The sequence below is a fragment of the Anser brachyrhynchus genome (assembly GCF_964034855.1).
Source record: "Anser brachyrhynchus genome assembly, chromosome: 11".
Lineage (NCBI taxonomy): Eukaryota > Metazoa > Chordata > Aves > Anseriformes > Anatidae > Anser > Anser brachyrhynchus.
In genome coordinates, this window is record NC_137706.1 from 22,131,635 (window position 1) to 22,155,492 (window position 23,858).

A 23,858-nucleotide genomic window follows, 5' to 3' on the forward strand; every position below is an offset into this window, starting at 1 on the left:
AGCGTAGCCAGCCTTTGAACACAGGGGTGACGAATTTTACCCCAGCGGTGTGAGGCTGCTCTGTGCCGCCCACCCCCCTGACATCCCTCACCCCAGCACCGGCACCAGCACCGGCACCGGCTGGAGGAGTCCTTGTGAGCTTGGGACCCGCACGGGCCCGGCAGCAGGGTCAGCAGCGGTGCTGGCAGCAGCAGAATGTGCGTAGGGGGGTCTGCAGGGGGGGGTCTGCAGGGGGGTGCAGGCTGCAGTCGCACCAGGGCCAGCCCATACCCATGTCCCCAGCACGTCCCTGGGTGGGCAGCATGGTGCGCAGCACAGCACCCCCAGGCGCCGTCCCACCCGCACCCTGCTCCCCTGTGACCGGCCAGGCTGGGGGCCAGGGCCCTGCTCCCCCCCCATGGCCAGCCACGGCAGTGGGCTTTGGCCAGGTCCCCCGCAGCCCTGGCTAATGGCATTTCACATGCTCACACTAATGAGCCCTGACGCCTACAGAGCCGCCCAGCTCCTGCCAGGGCCTGGTGCCCGGCAGTCCCCGGTGCTGTGACTGACAGCGCGGGGCCCCTGTGCTGCCCCCCGCACCCCTCCCTGCTCCCCCAGACTCTGCAGCAGCTCTGAGCCCAGTCTCAGACCGCAATCTCCAGGTGCTGCTCCCCACCTGCCGGGAGCAGCACCCAGGGGTAGCAGCAGTGAGCGCAGCCCCACGGGTCCCTGGCCCTTCCCGGCACATGCAGCCCCATCCGGGCCACTGGCGGGGGCTCCGGGGGCTGGGAGGGGGCCCCCCGCCGCGTTCCCAGGCCCTGTGCAGGGGTCGCTCCCTGCGGGTGTAAAGGTTTCCAGGGAAACCCGGCACTGCCGCGGGAAGGAAAACAGATCAGGGAGAGAGCCCGGGGAAGACAGGGGGGAGAGCTGCATCCCGACGTGGGCTGCAAGCCCCCCGCCACACTGCCCCCGAAGCACAGGCTGCACAGCCAGGCCGTGCACTGGGATGCACAGCACGGGGTACAGCCGTGTGCACAGCCCCCAGGCACCGGGGGTGCACAGCCCCCAGGCACCGGGGGTGCACAACCCCCCCAAACACCTGGGGTGCACAGCCCCCAGACACCGGGGGTGCACAGCCCCCAGGCACCGGGGGTGCACAGCCCCCCCAAACACCCGGGGTGCACAGCCCCCAGACACCGGGGGTGCACAGCCCCCAGGCACCGGGGGTGCACAGCCCCCCCAAACACCCGGGGTGCACAGCCCCCAGACACCGGGGGTGCACAGCCCCCAGACACCGGGGGTGCCAGGCCCCTCTGCAACACCAGGCAGGGGGCACAGTGCCGGGCACAGGGCATGGAGCCAGCAGCGGGGCACGGGGCCGACCCCTCCCCAGGGCAGTGCTGGCGATGGGGCCGGGTGAGGCAGCGCTCTGTCACCAACAGGCTTCTGGTTCCCAACGGTCACATGAAAGTCATGAAATTTTCCTTGGAAAAGCAGCGGCATGGAGGCAATGACAGAAGTCCTGCTTAGTGGTCACCGCTGGCCCCCGCATTTCCTCACTCCTCACCACGATGGCCAGGGCCAGGCCCATGGCTCAGCCCCACGGCAGCTGCAGGGTCTGGGCAGGGGCATCTCCATCCTACACCAGCCACGCCGTGCGGGTCCCACCATGCCCAGGCGCTCGGCGGTGCCAGCAGTGCCAGGACAGGCGCTCCCCCGCCTCCAGCCCCGCTGCACCAAGCTCGCCTCGTGCCCAGCCCCGGTGCCGCTCGGAGCCACGTGCACCCCGGGGCACCCCCGGCAGCCCAGCACCGCAGGGGCACCTCGCTGCAGGGCACCCCGGCACCTGCTGCACCCCGAGCCCCCTCCAGGTGACCACCTCCCATCGCCTGCACCACCCCAGCTTGGCAGCGCCGGCATTAAAAGCGCAGTTATCTCCCTGCAGACACCGCAGGCATAGAAGATAATTGCGGAGGAGTTAATTGTCATTAACCCCTCTGCCCTCGCTGAAGGAAACGCCCTTTTGCTGCCCCGTCCGAGGTCCAAGCATGCCGGGGCACAGCCGACCCGGATGCACGGCACCTCTCCGTGCTCAGCCACCCAGCGCCGCGAAGAGCCTGTCCGCAGGGCTGGGGCTGCGGTGGGGTCTGTGGCATTTGGGGGAGCCAGGGGATCCAGCCCAAGGAGCGCAGAGGGGTGCTCAGTGGAGGGCTCTGCACCCATGGGCACAGCCTGGGGCACGGCCCCTTCCCTGCGCGTCCCTCTGCGCGCCTCTCGCCCCGCTCCCTGCTCCCCTCCCATTCCCAGACCCCCTCCTGTTTCTCATTAGCTGATGAGCTCCTGGGTAATGAGTTCTGCGGCCCCGCTGGGCAGTCACTTCCCACTTCCCTCCGTGTTTAGACAAGTGCTGAAGCGCGGCTGTGCCACGGCAGCGCTGGGCGTGGGGTCAGAGCCCCCCCATGGGGCAGCGCCCACGACCCCTCCCTGGGGGAGCTGGGGTCACCCCCCCAGCCCGTGCTGATGGAGCGCAGCAGGGCAGCCGTGGCGAGGGCACAGGGATGGAGCTTGGCCAGGGCTGGGGGCCAGGAGCCTCGACCAGGAAGGGGGCACAGGGGACTGCCAGACACACCAGCCTGGCTGGGCACCCGCCTAGCTGAGCACCCCTGCGTCCTCCTGCCCATCACGGCAGTCATTCGGGGGTGGAAGCGCACCCAGGACACGCAGACCTCAGAGCTGGGAGCTGTGCAGAGGGGCAGGGGCAGCACCGGGGGTGTCCTGCGGTAGAAGTTCAAGTCCCCGCTGCCCCTTGCAGCACAGCTGGCCGGGCAGAGCTGACACACGGGGCGGTGCGGGCGCTGGCAGGGCTGGTCGGCACGTTAGCATCTCTCACGACCGTGTGAATTGGTCCCTGCACACTTCCCAGCACCGGGCAGTGCCAATTAAGGGCCAGAGGAGTCAGAACTGACACCTCCACAAATGGGTCTGGCTTTCCCAGGCTCCTGGTCCGGCCCCAGCCTGCACTCTGTAGGTTTTGACACCTCCGGGTGGCCACAAAGGTGTCACTTCGCACCCCGGACCCACATAAAGCCGGGGCTGCCGGGGTGCCCCCAGACGCGGGCGACAGAGAGGACCCCAGCCATGGCCGGGTCCCCAGCCCCACTCCTGCCCCAGGGCCTGCAGCCCCCGGCGGGACGTGCCCTGCTCCGGCACCGCCTCGGCGGCCTCGCCACCGCCGCCTCCCCAGCCCTGTCTGCGGAGCCCCCCAGCGCGTCCCCGTGCCCCCTGCGGGGCCAGAGACCGTGCAGCGGGGCCGAGCTGGGGCGGTGGGGGGGCCGCGTGGGCAGGAAGGGTGCCGGGGGTCCCGGGGGCCCACGGCAGAGCGCCAGCGAGCGGGAGAAGCTGCGGATGAGGCGGCTGGCGCAGGCGCTGCACCGGCTGCGGCACTACCTGCCGCCCGCGCTGGCGCCCGCCGGGCAGAGCCTCACCAAGATCGAGACCCTGCGCCTCGCCATCCGCTACATCGCCCACCTCTCGGCCCTGCTGGGGCTCAGCGAGGAGGCGCTGGCCCGGCGGCGGGGGGCGGCCCCCCGGCACTGCCCCCTCTGCCCCCAGGGCCTGGGCTGCTGCCAGCCCCCGCGCCCTCGGCCGCCCCCCCCAGCACCGGCCCCGCAGGACGCTTCGCCCCCCGGCACGGGGGTCTGGGGGTCACCCCCCGTGATGGAGACCCCCCTGGCGCTGCAGGAGGCTCCCGACATGGGGACGGGGGCCTGGTGGCCACCCTCCTATGGCCCGGCGTTGGAGACCCCCCTTCAGCTGCACGGGACCCCTGGCTCAGTCTCAGGGTCCTGGTCATCACCGCTGTGCAGCCTCGGAGCAGTGACCCCGCTGGAGCCACCCTGGAGCTGTGCAGCAGCCACAGGCACCGGGACAGTCCCCTCCTGCTGCTTGGAACCCTCAGCCCCTGCCCAGCCTCCCAGGGCAGAATCGACGGCCACAGAGGTCCCTGCCCCCCCCCCACTTGGCTCCCAGGTACGTATGACTCCCTCCCCACCCGCAGGCTGAGCACCAGCACAGCCCTGCTCCCGCACCACGCCACACGGGGCCAGCAGGCTGGCAGCAGAGCCCAGGATGGGGTGGGGTGGGGTGGAGATGGGATGGGTTGGGATGGGACAGGACAGGACGGGATGGGATGAGGCTCCTGCAGAGTGCAGGCAGAGGTGCACCAGCAATGGTACGTGTGCCATGACTGGGGAGACTGCGTGGGGTGACTGATTTAGGGGGTGGGGGGCAGAAAGAAGTAGAGCCCACTGGAGAGGCAGCCCAGGACGCATGGCACAGGGCATGGGCATGGGGCACAGTGGTGTCGCACACAGCTCCCCTGACAGCTCTTTCTGCACAGCTCGGCAGCCCAGCCCCAGACTTGCTCCTCTCCTCCGACACTCCTGGAGCCCCCATCCTGACTGGCTACGCCCCAGCACGGTGCTGGGGGTGGTGGAGCTGATCCGGTGCCCACGGCTGGCGAGGAAGCGCGGGGGGGACATGGCGCAGCGGTGCCACAGAGCGCCGTGGGGTGCTTGGGAAGGGCTCCTCATTAAAGCTGCTGTTTCTCATTAAAGCTGCTGTGCACCACGGTGCCTTGCCTCGTTACTGTGGGGATCCCACGTGCTGTGCCCCAGCATGGGAAGGAGCTTGGGGCACCCCAGGGTGGGCTGTGGAGGGGCAAAGCTCAGCCATCGCCCTCCCCACACACACTCATGCCCAGTCCCAGCCCACCCCAGAGATGCCCTGGGGTGACGGAGGGGCCCCCCACCCCGGGCTTCCCCAGCCCACCGCCTCCCCCAGCCCCGCTGCCCCCTGTGAGGGCAGTGCCCCCCTGCCCACCACGTCCCACCTCTTCTCTGTGCCTAAGACCCAAGGGAGGGTTTGGGGCTGAGGCTCGCAGGCTGCTGTGTCTGTGCTGCTCCCCCCGGGAGCGCAGCAGGAGAGCTCACACACAGCCGTCAGACGGAGGGGCCGGGCGCTGGCGTCGCAAAGCCCCCAGAGCCACTTAGCACCGGGCTCCTAATGCCCAGGGGCTCTGCCCCCCCACTCCCTCACGCTCTGCAGGGTCCCGGACGTTTCCTGCCTCACCCCCCCTCAGCCCCCCGGGCCAGCCCGTGCCCCCCACGCCCCGCTGCCACAGCCTCTGCCAAAGCTCCCGTGCATCCCTTTATTTACAAGAGCTAAGGCTTGGCACAAGCGCCCGCCCTCACCCGTCCCTGCCCATCATTCAGGTGCTGGGCGCTGCTGGGGCCCATTCCCATCATGAGCAGCAGAGGACGCGGACGGGCTGGCCCCGGGGGCGTGGGCAGAAGCGCTTTGGGGTGGCCGCAGGAGGGGGCCGGAGTGGGCGAGTGTCCAGTGTGGCCGCCGAGAGCAGCGGGTGCAGGAGCGCCGTGCCGAGCCCCCACGCCTGTCCCATGGCAGGAAGGTGTGCGGGGCCAGGTGTGGCTATCTGGAGTTTTCCGTGAACCAGGCCAGCACAGACTCTTTGTTCTCATTCACCCAGTTGATGTTGGTCCTTGTCCTCTCCAGCGCCTGCTCCAGGGCGCGAGTACCCGACCCGAAGCCGACGTCCTGGTTGTCTGCCTTGAACTGCTCCAGCTGCAGGGGGACAGAGGGGCTGGAACTGGTGCAGGGACCCCCGCAGCGAGTGCTCCCCCCCCCGATGGGGCCAGGCAGCTCAGGGCAGGGCAGCAGCTGCCCGGACCCCCAGCCACACGAGGGGCAGGGGCAGCCGTCCCCTCCCTGGGGCTGCCGGCAACGGGCGGGCTGCAAGGTGCGGCAGGATGGAGAGGGACCTAGCCGTGGGGAGCCTGGGTGCCAGCCGCCCACGCCCACAGACCCTGCCAGGGCCCAGCCTCACCTGCTGCAGCTCAAACTCCGTGGAGAACCGCTGGGTCACGGATAGGATCAGACGGGAGAAGGAGAAGGAGCCGCCCCCGTACCTGGGAGAGCAGAGAGGGACGGCTCAGCCGGGGGCTGCCGGCTGCACAAGCAGGGGGAAGGGACGGAGCCCCCACCCCCGGGGGCACAGGCAGCCCACCGATGCTCCCAGCTCCTCTGCCCCCCCCCGGCCCCCATGTGGTGCTCACTGGCCAAAAAGAAGCTTCCAGTTGCTGCGGATGAAGTCCCAGGCCAGGGGCTGCCCCACCACGTTGCTGGCGATGCTGTTGATGGTGGAGGTGGCATCCTGCTTGCGGATCTTGGTGGGGTCGATGGTGTACTGCAGGTACCTGGGGGGGGGGAGCCGCCGGGTGAGGGGCTGTGCAAGCAGGGCCCTGGCCCTCGCCCTGGCCTCTGCACCCACCGCTGGAGGATCCAGGTCTCAGTGCTGCAGGCGAGAGCCGTGCGGATCTTGTCGGCCTCGGACACGATGGTGGCCTCGCGGAACCTGTCCCACATGAAGTCCCAGGCCTCCTGACCGCCCGTGGCCACCGCGCTGCAGTAGATGGCGGAGCGCAGGTTCGGGGTGATGCTGCAGGGGAAAGAGCCGTCTCAGACGGGGAGCCCTCGCCATGCCCAGCCCAGCCGTGGGGGCACCCCAGGGACTCACGGGTTGTTGGTGGAGTTATTCTGCCACTCCTTGAAGAGACTGGTGGCCAGCTCCTGGCACTCAGGGACGCCGTAGGAGCAGGCTGTGCTGATGGCAATGATCTCATTGTACCTGGAAGGAGAGGAGCCCATGGGGCTGGGGACGGGCACGTGGAAGCCAGACACCAACCAGCCAGTGCCAGGCCACGGGCAGGACCCTGCGCCTCCTCCCTGCACACGCTGGGGGTGAGCACCCTGGTGCGCCTGGGGAGATCCCAGGGGCCTGGCCAGGCAGCGGAGCCGTGTGACACTCACTGGTCCATCAGGCCATCGGGGATCTTGGTCCAGTTGCCGGTGACGTTCTTGTAGTATTCGAAGAGGGGCTTCACCTGCTTCTGGATGTATTTCTGCAGGGCAGGCAGGAGGTCAGTGCGGGGCAGCACCAGCAGCATCCCGCACCCCAGCCCCGGGTGCAGACCCAGCCCTCAGTCCCCGTCCCACAGCGCGGGGTCTGCCCTGCGCCCCCCCCGGCGGGCGGCACAGCTCACCTTCATCACCCCGAACACCTCGCTGCGGTCGAACATCAGCTGGAAGTACTGCAGGTTGTTGAGCGCCGCCTGCCAGGGCATGTACGCCGTCTCCTGCCCCAGGAACTGCGTGGTGTTCAAGGCCAGCGTCACGTCGATGTACTTGGCCCTGCAGCAGGGACAGGGCAGCGTGAAGATCCCCAGCCCTGCGCCACGCGGCCCCGCTGCCCGTGCCTCTCATCCCTGCCCTGCCGTGCCGCTCACCTGGCCAGGTTAAAAGCATCGTCGATGATCTGCGCCCGGTTGATCACAGGGATGACCTAGGGGAGAACAGAGCCGGTGTTGCCGGGTAGCCCTGGAACGGGGTGCGTGGAGTGGGCGCCCACCCCCGGCCCATGGCCCAGCCAGTGCCGTGTACCAGGTGGTCACTGGAGAGCTGCAGGAGGAGCTGGTCCCAGTTCTCCTGGTTGTAGTTGACGCGGAAATAGCCGCTGACGTTGAGGTTCAGCAGGAGCCAGTTGGAGCCGTCCACCTTGAAGCTGGAGTTGGTGTCTGGAGGGGGAGAGGAGGGAGGTCAGCTCTCCCCTGTGACCTGGGGAGGCCCCGAAACCCACCAGGGCAGGGGAGGTGGCAGCAAGATCCCCACAGCCAGACCCCACCAGCACCGTACCTGAGACGTCCACCAGCCAGTACCTGCTGCCGCTCGTTGTGGATGTCATCCAGGTGATGGGGACAATCCAGGTGTAGCTGTGCCAGGGAGCAGGAAGACAGCGGGAAATTTCTCACCCTCTGCACCCCCCGGTCCCTCTGTGCCCCCCAGCACTATTGCCGCAGCCCCACTCACTTGAACTCGGAGGGTCTCTCCACCTTGGAGGTGGGGTCCAGAAGGAAGTGGCTCTGCTGGATGCTGCCACTGAGCGTGTTGACAGTCACCACAGGGAAGCCCATCTGCAGAGTCCAGCGGTCCATGATGGTGCTGATATTGCCGGGCAACAAGACGTTGTTCTTATCGACAGCCTGCGGGGAAAAGTTGGCTGTGGGTCCCTGCTGCCACGGGGTCTGGCCCCACACAGGGGCTGGTGGCATGGGGCTCAGCAGGTGCTGCTTCCCTTGCCGAGGGCACAGCAGCTGCGTGCCCAGCACCCCATCCTGCCCAGCCCCGGCAGGGAAGGGGCTGGGGGAGTTTGAGGCGGCAGCTGAGAGCAGCCCACCTCCCTCATACCTGTTGCAAGTGCTCCCACAGGTCTGTGTAGACGGTGTTTCCATAGGAGTAGGTGTGGAGGTAGGACTGCGGGAGAGCACCAGGAGAGACTTGTGGGCAGGGGCAGATGCCGGGTGGAGGCGCCCAGGGAGGCACCAGCTTCCATGAGGCTGCCTGCCAAGCCGCCCACCCCGCACAGGGGCCCGGTGTCCAGCCGGCACCGGCAGATCCTCACCTGCAGCCCCTCCTTGAACACGTCCTCGGTGAGGAAGTCGGAGAGCATCCGCAGCACCGACGCTCCCTGCAGACATGGTGCGTGAGAGCCGGGCGCGCAGCCCTGTGCCTCCTCGCAGCCACTGCCCCGAGCCCCCCCGCTCCCAGCCCCCTGCACCCAGGGCTCGCGCGTGTGCTGAGCACCCACCTTGCTGTAGGCGATGGTGTCGAAGACCTCGCTGATCTGGGCCGGGGTGTTGATCTCATCCTCGCGGAAGGAGAGCGGGTGGGATGTGGTCAGGGCGTCGGTCGCCATCACCGTGTAGACTTCGTTCAGCACCATCAGGTCTTTCTGCAGGGGTCAGCGCCAGCGCCCACATCAGCCCTGCTCAGCCCCAGCAGCCCTCTTGCAGCAGGGCAGCCCCTGGGGCGCTGGGCAGCAAGAGGTGCCCGTGCCTGAGCCCCACGCCCCATACCCGTGTCCCACGCCCGTGCCCGCTGGCCCCAGCACTCACAATGTTCCAGGTGGGCTCCGCTGAGTCGGCACCCAGGTATTCCACGTAGGAGGCAAAGCCCTCGTTCAGCCACAGGTCGTTCCACCACCGCAGCGTCACCAGGTTCCCAAACCACTGCCGGGGAGCAGAGCACTGTGTTGGCCGGGCACCGCCGGCAGTGGGGGCGGACAGGGGGACCGGCGGGTACCTGGTGAGCCAGTTCATGGGCGATGACGGTCACCACCCGCTCCTTGTTGCTAATGGAGGAGTAGGCGTCGTCAAAGAGCAGCGAGTTCTCCCGGTAGGTCACCAGCCCCCAGTTCTCCATTGCGCCCGCGTTGAAGTCGGGGAGGCCGACCTGGTCTGGGGGATGGAGAGGTGCTGTCAGCGCGCTGCTCCAGCAGCACCGGCCACCTGCCCCGCAGCCAGCAGCAGGACCCGGCCGCCCGCACACTGCTGCAGCCCCGCCAGCCTGGTCCCAATGCCCCGGCTGCCCCAGCACCCACCGGACTTGGGCAGCGGGTACGGCGTGTTGTAGTGCTGCTCGAAGAAGCTGAGGATAGGCCCAGTCACCTGGAGCGCGTAGGCACCCTGGTTCTCCTTAATGGCTTCGGGGCGGCCCCAGATGCGGATCTGAGAGGAGAGACGGTGCCGGGCTCAGGCGCTGCCCGGGCTCTGCCCTGGGTGCAGGGTGTCCGTGCCCAGCTTACCAGCACTTTCCCCGAGTCGTTGTACACATAGTCAAACTGGCTGACGATGAAGGCCAGCAGGTAGGTGGACATTTTAGGAGTGGTCAAGAATTTAGTGACGTTCCAGCTCTCGCCTCCTATCTGCACCTGCTGGGTGCCTGCGAGGAGCAGAGGGACGCGTGTCAGCCCGCCCGCCTGCCCGCCCCGGCACCAGGCTCCCCCTGCCCCACTCACTCTCGGTGGGCATGTTGGAAATCGCCTTGTGGTCGGAGGGGTGGATCAGCGTGACTGTGAAGTTGGCTTTCATGGCCGGCTCATCAAAGCAGGGGAAGGCTTTCCGCGCATCGGGTGCCTGCATCTGTGTGGTGGCCACAACCCTGCGAGAAAATCGTGTCAGCACCGCAGCGCCTGGGGTCTCTGGCCCCTCTGCACCCTGCAGGGAGATGGGGTCCCTCCGCTCACCCCACACCCTGCCCGCTCAGGGTGGCGTGCAGAAGCACCCTGCGCCCATGGTGCATGCAGGCATGGGCTCCCCAGCACCCACAGCCACCCCCCTGCCATGCCCCCCACCTACTTGGTGACATTTCCTTCCACATATTCGCTGCGGTAGAAGCCCGCCAGGTCGTCAGCCAGCTCCCCCGTGAAGATGCTGAAGAGCCTGTAGCTCTGGCCCTTCTGCAGTGGGGCGGCCAACTGCACCACCAGGTACTGGGTGGTGGTCTCCAGCCAGGTCTGGGTGATGGCGGGTGCGTTAGAGCCGTTCACCGCCTGCAGCGAGGTGTGGAAATTCCCCTGCAGGGTGTAGTTCAGCTTGTTGCTGTGGATGATGATGAGGTCGGTGGCTTCCTCGCAGAGAAAGGTCACGCTGCTGTTGCCCTTGAAGATGTACATGTTGTTGTTATCGGGCTTCAGGAAGGGCTGCAGGGTCACCTCGTAGAGCTCAGGCTTCAGCGTTGTTGGCAGCCGCCACCGGTTCCAGGGGTTGTTGGGGGCAGCGGTGGTGTTAGGAGCCAAGGAGGTGATGGTGGCAGTGGTGGTGGTGGTGGTGGTGGTGTCACCGCCAGAGCCTGATGTCTTGTTCTTCTCCTGGGCGTACACCACCGACAGCGCGATGATGGTGGCCACAGCCCCCAGGGCCAGCACGATGCCCGCGATGCCCACGGCCTTGCTGATGAAGAAGCCGGCCGCCATGGCGGGGCTGCAGGAGCTGTGCTCACAGAGGAAGCTTTGCCCAGCTGGCACGGCTTTTAGCCTCTCGCTCCCCCGGGGTTTATTAGTCCAAGTTAATGGGTGAAGGATTAAACAACCATGAGGCTCGGGGTGGTGACAAGCCCCTGGGATGAGCTTTCTGCCCGCCCACCTCCCAGCCCTGCAGGAGCGCTAATCCCAAGTGCTGCTGCAGCTGGGGTGAAACGGGGAGCTCAGGATTGCATCAGCAGGGATGGGCAGCACGGGAGGGGGCACAGCTGCAGGCCAGGGCTCCTGGCGTCCCTCCCGGGCACTGGCCTGGCCCTGCAAAAGGAGGACAGAGCTGGGTCACAGCCGGTGGCCACGTCCCCGCCTTGCCACAGGGCAGGGAGCCCCAGTACCAAGCCCAGGCCCTTGCTCAGCATCGCACCGTTCACCCTCAAGTGGCAGGGTCTGCAAGCACAGAGGGGTGGGAGCCGGCATCGGCCCCCCGGCACGGGCACAGCCAGCTGGGGCTCCCCACACCGGCAGGGAGAAGCAGGAGGGCGCAGCGCTGCAGACCGGGGGTCCGCAGTGGTGCGGGACTGGAAGCCCAGGACCGTGCTCAGGAGGAACCCGCCCTGCCTACAGCCCTCTCAAAGTCCAGGTTTGCATTAACTGGTGTGCACTGGGAGTTCAAACTCCAGCACCATGAACCCAGCAGAGGTTGGCACGTGCCCACTGCGGCCGGCTGCAGGGCGCCCAGCATCCTGCGTGCTCTGCGAGCTGGGGGTCCCAACACAGCACACAGCTGGGGGTCCTGGGGGCTCAGCCTCCCCTGCACTCCCCAGCAGGGGCCCTGGCTGGGAGCCAAGCAAAGGCGCCAGGGCTGGACGTGCTGGTGCATGGGGCAGGGGCACACACTTCTCCTGTGCACTGTCCCCCAGGCTCTGCCCTCACAGGGGAGAGCAGCCCCAGGCCCCCAGGCCGTACCCCACTGCCTTCTGCCAGAGGTTTCTGTGGGCACAGCAGAAAGCAAAGGAGTAAAGTCCCCATGTGGGGTGGGGTGGGGAGAGGAAACGCTGTGCTTCTCACGCTGGGAACAGAAACTTCCCAGGGTCTGACTCCTCCAGCGGTGTTGACCTGGGCTGGTTCTGCTGGCAGCAGGCACAACGGGGCAAGGGGCAGACTGGGGAAGAGGGTGAGAGGTGTCCTTGGGGAACTGCGCCCTGTCCCCATCAGCACCCAGATGCACCCAGCATCGCTGCAGCTGGCAGAGCAGCCCTGGGAGGCTGCAGCGTCCCCGGCCATTCCCTGCCCCGCACAGCCCCACTGGCCCCGCAGTCTGGGCAGCCTCCACTGCCTGTAGCACAGCCAGGCCCCTGACCTTGCTTTGGGAACTGGGTTTGGGAGACAACATACCCCAAGCCATGGCTGGGATGGCACCCTGGAGACTGGGGGGGGCCCCGCACGCCCACCGCTGTTCTGTGCCCTTGCAGAGCCGGCTCCCCCACGCAGACCCCAGCGCCCAACCCCACGTACTTCTCACCCACCGACAGCAGCCCCCCCGACACACCGCTCCCAGCCCGGCACAGCCGCCTGCACCGCCCCACACCACCCCCTGCTCCATCTCCCCCACCCCAGCACACGCAGGCTCGCAGCCCCCAGCCTCCCCGCAGAGCCCCCACCTCCACAGGGGTCCCCGCAGACAGCGCACGCCCTCGTCCCGTGCCCGGAGTCCCACCGGCGGGCACCGGCGTCGGGTGCTCCCTGCCCACCACCTCCAGCCCCACGGTGCACACGCAGCTCCCTGCTCCCCGTAGCTCTCCTGAGCCGCACGCTCACTCCATAACCCCTCACACCCCCGGAGCCCCTCCATCACATATGTGCTCCGCAGCCCCCACGCACATGAGCGCCACAGCCCCGAGCACGCCGCCAGACCCCGTCCCACACGCCACGGTCCCGCTGTTGCCCCTGCGTGTGCACAGCCCCTCGTCCCCCAGCACAGCCCACAGATGCCCCAGGCAGGCCCCCAGCCCCAGGAGCAGTGGCTGCGGGGTCTGCCCAGCACCCACCTTCCTGCGCTCAGCCGTGGGGTGCAGCAGGCGCCGGGGCTCCCGCCTGCCCCGTTGCCATCGAGGCGCCCAGCGCTCGGCTCTCTGCTCCGCTAGTTCAGGCGCCAGTAGGAAGGAAAGTTTCCTCCTCATTCTCCAAGGGAAGTAACCTGAACCATTCCTCGGCACCTTAACCCCTGGGCTGCTGGCCGCCCCTACCCGGAGGGCTGGGGGGCCACGGCATGGTGCAGGGGGGCTGCGGCACAGAGCCCAGCCGGGGAGCCAGGGCTGTCCGGCACAGCACCGGCACGGGGACAGGGCGAGGCACCGCTGTCTGGGGAAGGCGCTGCCGGGCCTGGGCAGACCGAGGCCCCCCAGGGCAGACGGGGATGCCACCAAGCTGCAGGCCCCACCTCGGCCACCACTGCCCCATCAGGAAGGCACTGCTTGGAGGAGGCTGCCCACCAGCGGTGCACAGCCTGGGCACCCCAGTGCCCCGCTGCCAGGGACAAAACGCCCCTGTCTGCCCAGCCCCCAGAGCCCCCAGCACCCTGCCGAGTGTCCCCTCCCTCACACCGGCCTTTGCCAGCACACTCGTCCCTGGGGGTAACAAGGAAGGGGACAAGCCACCAGGGGACAAGCCACCACCTGCCAGCAGCGACAGCCTGGCTGTGCACCCCTCGGCACGCAGTGCACCTGGGCACCCCGGGAACATCGTCCCTGCAGGATGGGGGCAGAAGTCTCACCCTGTCCGTGGCAGGGAGAGGTTAAACACTCCTGTCGAGGGTGTGCAGGTGCCTGCGGAAGGGCTGGGCACGTGCCAGGCTCCATCCTGCTGCCCCCCATCGCACTGCCAGGGAGGGAGGCCAGGGCAGGGGGACGTGCTCCCAACAGCAAGCCCCGGCTGAGTTCAGGGGAACCCAGAAACTCGTCAGTGCCAAAGCCTGGCCGGGGACGGGCCAGCCCCCAGCAGCCTCCCAGGGCCAAGGGGCTGGGGGCCAGCCCCGGCTCTCGCCTCGCACTGTGCTGCAGCCCTGCCCCAGGCAGCGGGAGTGAGGTCTCTCCTCTCGCAGGGCCACCCCTGCCCCAACCCAGCCGGGGCTGTCCCCACGCTGCTGGGCTCAGGGCTGCAGCCCTCCTGGGAGGGGGCCGGGGGCTTGGCCCACCCCGTTCTCCCTGCCCAGCCCTGCACGCAACAGGGACAAGGGAGCAGCCGGACTCACCCAGCCGCAGCACCCTCCACGGCCCTCGGCGTCGTGCAGCCCCACGGGGCTGATGCTCTGGTGGGACACAGGAAAGGGTGGCGAGGACGGAGCTGTTACCGGAGGTGCCCGAACGTCTCACCGTCACGTGTGGCCAGGCACGCGCTGCTGACCACCACGGCACCGGGCTGGGGCGCGGGCACGGCCCAGTGCAGCCGGGGCTGCCTGCCCATCGCCCCCTTCCCCCCCTGCCCGGGCTGCCTGGAGCACGGCGGCACCACGCTGAGCCCCTCGCTGCCCTGTCCCAGCCCGCAACACGTCCCACCCCGACACGTCCCGCCGCACCGCTCGTGGCTGCAGCAGCTGCTGGGAGGAGAAGGAGGAGGAGGAGGGCTGGCAGCAGTGAAGAAACAGCTGCCCAGCTCGGTGACCTCGCGAGCTGCTGGGGCGTACGCTGGCCAGCTGGGGAAGGGTTAAGTCGCAGAGAGGGGAGACAGCAGGAAAATTCCTTCCAAGCAGAGTCACCGTTTCCCTGCCAGGGGAAGTGGAGGCAGAGCCCGCAGGAGCGCAGCTGGCCCAGGGCAGGCAGGAGGGAAACAGGACAGGAAGGGGCCCCCGCGCCAGCCCGGATCTTGGTGGCTGGTGGGCCGGGGGGGAGCCGGGGGCACGGGGTACCGCCGAGCAGAGATGTGGCTGCCACCTTCCCTTCCTCGCCAGCACCCAGCCACAGCTGTGGGGTTTGGGGATGGGGATGCTCCGCGGCAAAGAAGGCAGGGAGGCCGGCAGGAGGGCAGCGGGCAGGGCACGGGCTGGGGGCCCAGCTGCCCAAGGCCCCGAGCAGGGGACACCACTGTCCCGGCCCCACGGCGTGGCCATCCCACACCCCCACCTGCTGCGGGGACGCAGCACTCCAGCGGGCAGCACCCCAGGCCCCCATCACGCCGCCAGCAGCCTCTGCCAGCCAGGAGCCCCCCGGGCAGAGCTGCACGGAGCCCCCGGCCCCGCATCCCTGTCCAGCCAGGCCAGCAGCACCCACCAGACACGGGTTCTCACAGTGGTTTATTAGGAGGAAGGACATGCTCTCAGCGCACGCGTGCACGTGTCCTGGGCGCGGCAGGGGCATGCGGACAGGTTCCACCCGGCCCCCCACAGCGTTCGGCAGGGGCCCCGGAGGCAGCGTGCAGCTCCCCAACGCCCTCCGCTCCCGACGCCGTGCCCCTGCCCAGCGGGTGCCTCCGTGCTGCCCCGACCAGGCCACTTGGGGCCTGATCCCACTGAGCTGGCCCAGAGTGGGCACGGAGCCACCAGGCACGGCACGGAGCCATCCAGCCCAGGGAGGGCAGAGAAGCAGGACAACCTACGGCTCCTCCTGGAGCCATCAGCTACAGGGGTGCTTTGGCAAGGAACGATCCCAAGAAGCGCTCGGAGCGGCAGGACTCGGCTCTGCCCAGCACAGAGCGAGGAGAGGCTGCACATCCACCGTGGAGGGGGGACACGGAAGAAGAGCCACCCTTGTTGGGTGACCAGAGGGCACGGCTCAGCTCAGTGCCCAGGGTGACAGACACCGCTCTGCTCTTGTTGGGCCCCAACGCTGCTCTCTGCGCTCTGCCAGCCGCGGGCAGGCACGGGGAGCCCAGCAGACACCGGCTCCCCCCTGCCAGAGCGAGCCCAGGCCGTGGTCCCTCCTCGCCTCGCGCCTCTCACATGAACTGGGACAGGCTGGGCACTTTGATGTTGATGTCTCCGATGTTGATGTTGCGAGGGATCTCTGGCAGGTTGATGTTCTTCACGGCCGAGACGGCACGGGACGGAGCGGCCGAGAGGCCTCCCTGCAGGCGAGAGGGGAGCGGTGAGCGCTCAGCCCCGCTGCCCCCGCAGCGCAGCACACCCAGCCCAGCACACGCAGCCCAACGCCTGCAGCACGGCGCACGCAGCACACGCAGCACACGCAGCCCAACGCCCGCAGCCCTGCCCCGAGCCTGCCGGGAAGGGCTCACGCCCAAGCTGCAGCCCCCCCCGAGGCTCGGACGCCGCTGACAGCAGGCTATCTGCGGAGGCAGGGGCCGCGCAGCTTCTCACTTCCTGCTATCACATCACGGCCACGTCTTCACAATGACAGTGCAAACAGGGGCCATAAACTTTTCACTGCCTCACGTTATTAACCTTGACAGGAGCGGTGATAGCCGTGCTCGGGCTGCTCCCTGCGCTCCCAAACACGGAGCACAGCTCGGGAAGCGGTGCCCGAGCCCTCTCCCCGGGGACGTGCACAGGCAGAGGCTGGGTTCACTGGGGGCACCCCACTCGCGCCAGCCCCTCTCGCCCCACAGAGGCAGCCCCCGCACGCCGCCCACCCACATCGCGGCCTGGAGGACACCAGCCCCTTGCACGGGCACACGTTTTGCCCTCCTGCCACCCCACGCCGACACCGGAGCACATCTCCCCGCGCCCCCAAAGCCCCGGGCTGTCCCTGCCGCAGGCCCCACCAGAGAGCTGCGGCATCGCCACTCACCTCCGCCTTCTCCAGCTTGCTCTGGGCCTCTACCTGCGCCACGATCTCGTTCATGTTGGTCTCCAGGACCATGCCGCCTATCACCACCTCCTGCAGGACGTAGTGAACCTGGAACACAAGAGCAGGCTGCAAACCCAGCCCGTGACTGTGCCAGAGGGGCACAGGGGCAGGCTGGCGTGGAAGCCACGCTGGGGACGACATCGACCTGAGGCAAACCCAGCTCCTTCCTCCTCTCAGCCAGAAAGCACGGGCCTGACAGCCCCGTACACAGAGCTCCGAGGGCAAGAGGGCAGCCCCGTCCTCACAAAGGGGCAGCCTCATCCACCGACAGGCGCCCAGGGCCTCCCCGCAGCCTCCAAGCACACCGCTTCTTCCCAGGACCAGGTCCTTCTACACAGAAAGCCAGGCCAGAGGCAGAGCCCAGCTTCATTGCTTTCTCTTAGAAAAGATGGGGCTGTGGCACGCACACACAAGGCACAAAACTGTTAAGAGAGTCCCCTTCCTTCCCCTGGGTCACCCAGGCCCAAGGACAAGACGGAGCAGTCCCCGAGCTGTGAGCTGCTGCCTCCCGCCAGCCCCAGGACGCCAGCAATGCCCCACAAACACAGCCCTGGACAGGGCCCATCTTGGTTCGCAACCCGAGAAAAAGAAGAAAAAAGGGCCGCAGGTGGGCTGGGACGTGCTGTGCTGCTGCAACACACCTTCGGTTACACCAACCCGCACAGCACCAGCTTTCCTGCTAAGTCAGCAGCTTCCAGCGCCATCCAGCACAGATAACGAGTTTATGGCTCTCTGGTTACTTCCGCAAAATATGCTATTCCTGGAAGATGGTTAAGTTATTACATTGTTTTATGGCTGCACGAGGGCTGATTGCACTTGCGAATATTGTGCGACAAACACTGCCAGAGCAATGCACTGAAAAACAAAACAGTACTGAGAACCCTTCCCCAAGGAGGGGAAAATCCAGCGTTGTGCGAGCCACGGGCCCAGTGCCCCCACAGCCCCTCTGCCGGCTCTGTTGGATCCGACAGCGCCAGGAGCAGCACGGCGAGGGGACCAGGCTGGCAGCAGCACGGTGAGGGCCCGGCACAGCCCAGCCTGCCCGGGACACCCCGGCAGCCCAGCTGCCTCCGTGCACCCCCCTCAGCACCGTCCCGGTTTGTGCCCACCCCCTGCACACACCGACCCGCACGGCGCTGGCAGCTCCCCGCAACCCGAGAGCATCTGGGATGCAGGAAATGTTGTTCCTTCAAGATCTGGCTTCAGTCCAAATTGGAACAAAACCAGCAGGGCAGAAATCCCAACAACCTTTTGTTTTCCAAACTGAACACAGGGCTTCCTGAACAAACCGCGTCCCCCCCGGGAGCTCGCAGCTGCTGGGCGCTGCTCACGTTCTCCTCTGATGCACGAGGCGCAGGGGCTGGGCAGTGAGACCCCCCCATCCCGCAGCCTCCTCGGGGCCTCCCCACGACTTCTGTGCCCGCAGCCTCCCCTTGTGCAGGGCCGGGGGCCACGAACACAGCTCCAACGGCCCAGACCCCGCGCTGCTGCCCCGGGGCATCCGCACCCCAGTCCCAGCCAGAACCCGCTGCATTCAGCACGTTCTCAGCCAAAGTCTCCGCTCAGCAAACCAGCGTTTTCCAGTTGGTGTCAGCCTAATTCCTCACCCCTTCTAGTCAGGGACTCACAAAATTTGTGCTGCATTTGTGCAGCGTGGTGCCCGGCCGCTCCTGCGCAGCCCCTGCCAGGGCAAAGCCCCGGCAGCGGGGGGAACCCGGCCGCACGCAGCCCTGCCCGGGCGTGCGAGGGGCAGCGGGGAGAGCAGCGGGCACGGCCGTGGGCCCCACGTCCCAGCGCTGCGCCGCCACCAGCACTTGGACAGCAGGTGCCCGACCTCCCAGAAACAAACAAATGCCAAACACAGAAAGACAGCAGGGCCAAACAGGAGGGCAGGCCGATAGCGGCCAAGGACCAAAGTCAAGGCTGGGAAACAAAGGGAGCACAGCACCGGATATAAACAGGCCAAACAGGCGAGCCTGGGGAAAGCTGAGCCCAGGACTGTCCCTATCAGAAACCCTCCCTGACTTCTCTCTCCTTTGAACTCTCAGCTTGGCAAAAGGGTTCGGAGGAAGGGCAGTTCGTGCTACTGCTAAGCGCATGAGCAACGGGGCAACCTCTTCTGCCTGCAGGTTGCTGATTCAGTGTAAAGCTGCCAGGTCTCAGCCATGCCACAAAACAAGTCAATGAAAGTGCACCCTACCCAAGATGTGGCCTTAGATTTCAGAGGCTGTCATCACTTCTTCCCTGAATTCCTCTTACAATCTTCCTTACTATCCCTCTTCTTTTGCTTGCTTTGATAAGAGCACTTTTGCTGACAAAATAATCAACCTTGTAACATCTCTAAAAGTTTACAGCCAGTCAAATAAAAAAGTCAAAGTCTTACTTAACCAGTTGCTAGAACATTCAGCTGCTTTAGGTCACCTAAGAACATTTGCTAGTTCTGTTTCTCTGCCAGACAGTTCCTAAGTTAGAATCACCAACAGGAAGGGAACATTTTACAGCCTTATCGATTTTTCACTCCTTTTTTTTTGTTGGCATGTTTTGTCTTCAAGAAAGTAGGAACAGCCTTATCAACAGCAGCACAAGTCCAGCACACGTCAACTAACCCTCCTTCCCCTAAGGACAGACCCTGCTATCTGCAGCTCCATCTAGGAGACGATCAAAGAGAAGACATTTCCGCCCAGAGGCTCTGTCCAGCTAAAGAGGAAACATTAGAGGTTGTGGCTCAAATGAAAGTTTACCAAACACTTTGTATTCCAAATACTTCCATTGTTTCTCCTTTTTTTTCCCCTGCAACTCCCCCGAAACATTAACGAGGCCCCAGATGGCGTCCTGCAGCACAGCAGACAAGGCGAAACGCCCGCACACAGCCAGAGCCGCGCGCAGCTCCGCCAGCGCCGGTCCCTGTGGAAGGTGAGGAGCAAAGCCGCAGCACGGAGCCTGCTGCCCAGGGGCAGCCCCCAGGAGCAGCCCTCAGGCACAAGGCCCTGGCACGCTGCAGCAGAGCACGCGGCCCCAGCAGGGTTTCACTCCGGGCACAGCAGCCCCGAGCTCGCGGCAGCCCCTGCACAGCCCCCGGGCCTGGAGCCAGGCGCTGCACTCGGGGCCGCGGGCACTGCAGCGGGCAGGGCTGCGGAGCAGCGAGGGGCTGGCAAGGGACGCGCTGGTGGAGCAGGCAGAAGCCAGGAACCCACCTTGTCCATGTGGAAGATGAGGTCCAGCTCGCAGACGTTCTCAAAGCACTTGTCCAGCGTCTCCACAAACACCTGAGGGGGGAGGAAAGGGAAGGTCAGCGCAGAGCAGGACCCACAAAGAGCCACGGCCCTGACCAGAATGCATCAGATCGCTCTTGGCAGCCTAACCAGGGCCAAGGCCTGGCAATCCCACCCGCCCCCAACAATCCCACCCGCCCCCAACAATCCCACCCGCCCCCAACAATCCCACCTGCCCAGACCAAGGCTCCCCAGGAGCCGTGCCCCAGGAAAGCTGAAGCACCAGGGACAGCTGTAGGACAGGGGTGGCACAGAGCAGGCTGGGCAGACCTGCGTGGGGTGCAGCCAGACAAGGAAAACGCCTTTTACAGGGGCACTGCCTGATGGTGCTGGGACAACAAAAGGCAGTCTTCCCCCGAAGAGATTTTTGTACCCGGCTGCTATTGTCTTCTGCTGTTCCTGGTACTGCCCCTGGCACCCAGAACATCCAGGTGCAGGGATCTGACCCAGGGCCAAGCTCAAAGGGCCTGGCACAAGGACAACTGCACCGAAATGCAGAACTTGGCCTTTCTGGGGGAGAAACCCAGGTGTTGGTGCCTGGATCCACTGCAGCCACGGGCACCAGCTGGGACAAGGGCTGGTCACCGTGCCCGGGGCAGGCCTGCAGCCGGCTGGAACTGCCTGAAAGGGGCTGAGCTCTGGGAACTGCGCAGCCACAACAGCTGATCCGGGCACGGCACGCATCCTCCCACAGCCTGCTGCGCCAGCACTCTCAGTGTGCCTCTGCTGGATTTAGCAAAGGTCACATTGGAAGTCTACGCAGGTTTTGAACACGATTTAAAAAAAGGAATAATACGTTCATTGAGGTGCACTTCCCCAGTGTTTCCCCACAGGCGAGTTCCAAGCCGTGTGTCAGCCAACACGTGCAGCACCTGGCTGCGTTCACAGAGCAGCTTCTGTCACTTCCATGCACAGACGTGTTTCAGACGTGTAAGTGCCACGGGGATGCTGAGGAGGCCGGGCCGGCCAGCAGGGACTGCACACGGGGGAAGGCACCCCCCTCCGGGCCCAGCAGAGTGCTGGTGCTGCTACAGAGGCACAGGCCGAGGGCACAGACACCCGGTGCTGGTGTCACTGCGCTGGCACCGGGCTCCCTGTGGACCTGGGCACCGCTGTGCTGCCAGCACCAGCACCCCAACTCAGGGTCCAGGGGTGTCCCCAGCACTGCCACAGCTGCACCCCGTGCGGGCACAGCACTGCCCTGGGACGCAGCCTTTGTGCACAGCATCCAGCCCCATCACGCCTGCAGCACCCAGCCCAGGAGGAAGGGTCTGGGCACGACTCATGGCAGGGAACACCATCCCACGCTGTCCCCGCTGCTGGCAGCACCCGCTGCCCATCACAGCATCTCCAGCTGCTCCGGGCGAGGGTCTCTGCCCAGGCACCCGGGGGCTGAGCAGCCGCACCCGCGCTCACGGCGGCCACCCCCTGGCAGCGGGGTCCCCCCGCAGACGGACCTGGATGAGGTCCAGGATGCCCAGCTCGCTCTCGGAGGAGTCCACGCAGAACACGAAGTACAGCGTGGCGTAGTGCCGGTAGATCAACTTGTAGTCGGCGCCGCCGAACAGGCTGCGGAGACACGGGCAAGGGGCTGCAGGTGCGGGGCCGGGGCTGAGCCCCCCAGGGCCGCCCCCTCGCCACGGGGCAGGCGGTTACCTGCCGCACTCGAGGAAGTTGCAGATGTGCTCATCCCGCTTGAGCACGAGGTGGAAGGTCTCCCGGATGAGCTGCTGCTGGACCTCCTCCGCCTGCGGGGAGCCGAGGGCAGGCGGCCATGGAACGGCGGCCCGGGGAGAGGCGGAGCGCCCGCGCTGCTCGGGGCCGGCGGGGCCGGGAGGGCCGGGAGGGCCGGGAGGGCACGGAGCCCGGAGCTCGGAGCCCGGAGCCCGGAGCCCCGCCGCCGCCCGGACCCCCTGCGGGCCCGGGCCCTGCCGTGGGGCTGCGCACCCAGCGCTCCCCGCCCGCCCCCGCTGCCCCGGGCCCCCAGCCCCAGCCGAGCCCCGCTGCCCCCCGCCCCCGGCCCCGCACCAGGTGCTGGTAGAAGCGGACGAGCCGCGGCTTGCCGTGGTTGTTGAACACCAGGACGGCGTTGATCATCCCGGCGGCTGCCCCGGGACGCGCCGGAAGCAGAACGGGGCCGGCGGCGGCCGCGGCCCCCCCGCAGGAAGCCCCCGGAAACGCGGCGGCGGGGCGGCTCCGGGCCCGGCGGTCAGAGCCCCGGGGTCCCCGCGCCCCCGCCCCGGGGGGGCTCAGCGGGAACCCGCGGACCCCCCCGCGGCACGGGCCGCGAGCGCAGCCGCTCCCCCTGGCCGCGAGCTGGGCCCCTGCGGCCGGCCCAGGGCTGGCGCGGCGCGGCCCGGCACGGTCCCACACGGCCCGGCACGAGCCGGTCCGGTACGGCCCGGTACGGCCCGGTACGGCCGCGGGCCCCGCAGCTGCTCCCGTCCGCGCCACCAGGGGGCGCCACCGCCACGGGGCTGCGGCGACCGGGCGGGGCGGGGGCGCCTGGGCGGGGCCGTGCGGCTGGCCACGCCCTTCGGGGGGGGGTCGTGGGCGGGGCCCCGGCTCGCCCCGGCACCCAGGTGCGCGGGAAGGCGGCCGCCGGCTGCGACCCCCCCGTGCTGAGCGACTTTGAGACCGGTGAAGGAACACGGCCCGTCGGGTCACGGGGAGGAACCAGCCCCCGGCAGTGCCAGCTGCCCGAGCGCCTTCCCCACCAGAAAATCAGAGGGAGACAAAGGGCACGGGGCCGGGATTAACAGACAGGGATGGCACGGCGGTCACGGCTGGAGGGACATCAAGGGCTGCGAGAAGGATTCAGTGCACTGTGCGATGGAAGAAAGAGGGAACGTAAAGATCATTGCTTGGTGGGAAAAGGGGAATAAAATAACCTTGGGTACAGAGAAGCCATCTTTGCTACAGCCTTCATACAAAAACCTCGTTTGTGACCAGGATTTAACGCTGCTGATTTGAAGAGGGGCAAGATGGCAAAGATCCAGGAGAAAGGACACCAGGCTCTGCAGGAGGGGCCACCTGCACCCATGGGTGCAGACCTGCCCCAGCACTGTGCCTGTCACCAGGGTGACACCAGAGTGAAACACCGAAACCGCGGCATGCATGCCCCATAGGGCATGGTGGTGAAAGGAACAACCCATGCCCATTTCACCAGAGAAAACCACATCAACGGCCACTGGCTTGTAATGGCTTCAAACTAAAAGAGAGGAGATTTACATTAGATATAGGGAAGAAATTCTTCACTCAGAGGGCGGTGAGGCACAGGCACAGGCTGCCCAGAGGAGCTGTGGGGGCCCCATCCCTGGCAGTGCCCAAGGCCAGACTGGATGGTGCTGGGGGCAGCCTGGGCTGGGGGCAGGGGGCCCTACCCATGGCAGGGGGGTGGAATTAGATATTTTTTTAGGTCCTTTCCAACCCAAACCATTCTGTGATTCCACGATTCTAACACCTTCCTACAAGGATCACATCGGTGAGTGTTGATTGGCTGAGGCTGCTATCGGCAGCCTCACGGGTGGGAGGATACGCGCTGTGATTGGTTGAGGCACAGAGGCTGCCGCAAGCACCGTGTCTGTGAGCTTGGACTGGCTGGTGCGTCAAATGTGATGCAAGGATCATGGCCCTGAGTTGTGACTGCCTGAACCTGCAACACTGCTGAAGAATCAGGTCTGCAAGACACCGCTGGCTGAGGCTGTGAGGCTGCTGCAAGGATCATGTCCACCGGTTTTGATTGGCTGAGGCTTCAAGGCTGCTGAAGAATCGTGTCTGCAGATTTTGAGTGGCTGGGGCTGTGAGGCTGCTGTAAGGATCATGTTCGCACGTTCTGATGGGTTGATGCGGTGGCGGTGCTGTAAGTACCATGTCCATAAGGTGCCATGGTCTGAGGCTGTGAAGAAGCTGCAAGAA

General features: G+C 66.7%; 3 protein-coding genes across 4 annotated transcripts; 1 reads left to right on the forward strand and 2 right to left on the reverse strand.

Annotated features, from left to right (window-relative positions):
- Positions 1-890: 890 nt before the first annotated feature.
- On the forward strand, positions 891-5,516 carry LOC308176198 (uncharacterized protein). The gene is made up of 3 exons (XM_080551603.1): positions 891-1,024; positions 1,271-4,008; positions 4,379-5,516. The coding sequence occupies exons 2-3, from the start codon at positions 2,956-2,958 to the stop codon at positions 4,478-4,480; spliced, it is 1,155 nt and encodes a 384-aa protein (XP_080407729.1). The 5' UTR covers positions 891-1,024; positions 1,271-2,955; the 3' UTR covers positions 4,481-5,516.
- Positions 5,175-14,453, reverse strand: ANPEP (alanyl aminopeptidase, membrane). Of its 2 annotated transcripts, none has more exons than XM_080551574.1 (21): positions 14,121-14,453; positions 10,251-11,188; positions 9,911-10,053; positions 9,698-9,834; positions 9,494-9,620; positions 9,196-9,350; positions 9,009-9,122; positions 8,702-8,845; positions 8,516-8,581; positions 8,302-8,367; positions 7,924-8,096; positions 7,750-7,826; positions 7,498-7,631; positions 7,344-7,399; positions 7,101-7,248; positions 6,868-6,959; positions 6,575-6,685; positions 6,329-6,496; positions 6,114-6,254; positions 5,885-5,966; positions 5,175-5,622 (listed from the first exon to the last, which is right to left on the reverse strand). In XM_080551574.1, the coding sequence occupies exons 2-21, from the start codon at positions 10,865-10,867 to the stop codon at positions 5,470-5,472; spliced, it is 2,904 nt and encodes a 967-aa protein (XP_080407700.1). In that variant the 5' UTR covers positions 10,868-11,188; positions 14,121-14,453; the 3' UTR covers positions 5,175-5,469. The 2 variants fall into 2 exon arrangements, with proteins under 2 accessions (XP_080407700.1, XP_080407699.1); XM_080551573.1 differs by having other exon boundaries at positions 12,919-14,453.
- Positions 14,454-15,139: 686 nt separating this feature from the next.
- Positions 15,140-22,383, reverse strand: LOC308176204 (AP-3 complex subunit sigma-2). Its single transcript, XM_080551616.1, has 6 exons — positions 21,969-22,383; positions 21,597-21,688; positions 21,398-21,509; positions 19,863-19,934; positions 16,609-16,716; positions 15,140-15,928 (listed from the first exon to the last, which is right to left on the reverse strand). The coding sequence occupies exons 1-6, from the start codon at positions 22,035-22,037 to the stop codon at positions 15,800-15,802; spliced, it is 582 nt and encodes a 193-aa protein (XP_080407742.1). The 5' UTR covers positions 22,038-22,383; the 3' UTR covers positions 15,140-15,799.
- Positions 22,384-23,858: the final 1,475 nt, after the last annotated feature.

Excerpts from the sequence above, each read along its gene's own strand:
- LOC308176204 (XM_080551616.1), bottom strand. The coding sequence starts at position 22,037 with ATGATCAACGCCGTCCTGGTGTTCAACAACCACGGCAAGCCGCGGCTC. Across the intron at positions 21,510-21,596 it reads AACTTCCTCGAGTGCGGCAG|CCTGTTCGGCGGCGCCGACT; the intron begins GTAACCGCCTGC and ends GTGTCTCCGCAG. Across the intron at positions 19,935-21,397 it reads GCATCCTGGACCTCATCCAG|GTGTTTGTGGAGACGCTGGA; the intron begins GTCCGTCTGCGG and ends CTCCCCCCTCAG.
- LOC308176198 (XM_080551603.1), top strand. The coding sequence starts at position 2,956 with ATGGGTCTGGCTTTCCCAGGCTCCTGGTCCGGCCCCAGCCTGCACTCT. Across the intron at positions 4,009-4,378 it reads CCCCCCCACTTGGCTCCCAG|CTCGGCAGCCCAGCCCCAGA; the intron begins GTACGTATGACT and ends CTTTCTGCACAG.
- ANPEP (XM_080551574.1), bottom strand. The coding sequence starts at position 10,867 with ATGGCGGCCGGCTTCTTCATCAGCAAGGCCGTGGGCATCGCGGGCATC. Across the intron at positions 6,686-6,867 it reads CCCGATGGCCTGATGGACCA|GTACAATGAGATCATTGCCA; the intron begins GTGAGTGTCACA and ends CTCTCCTTCCAG. Across the intron at positions 6,497-6,574 it reads AATAACTCCACCAACAACCC|CATCACCCCGAACCTGCGCT; the intron begins GTGAGTCCCTGG and ends TTTCCCCTGCAG.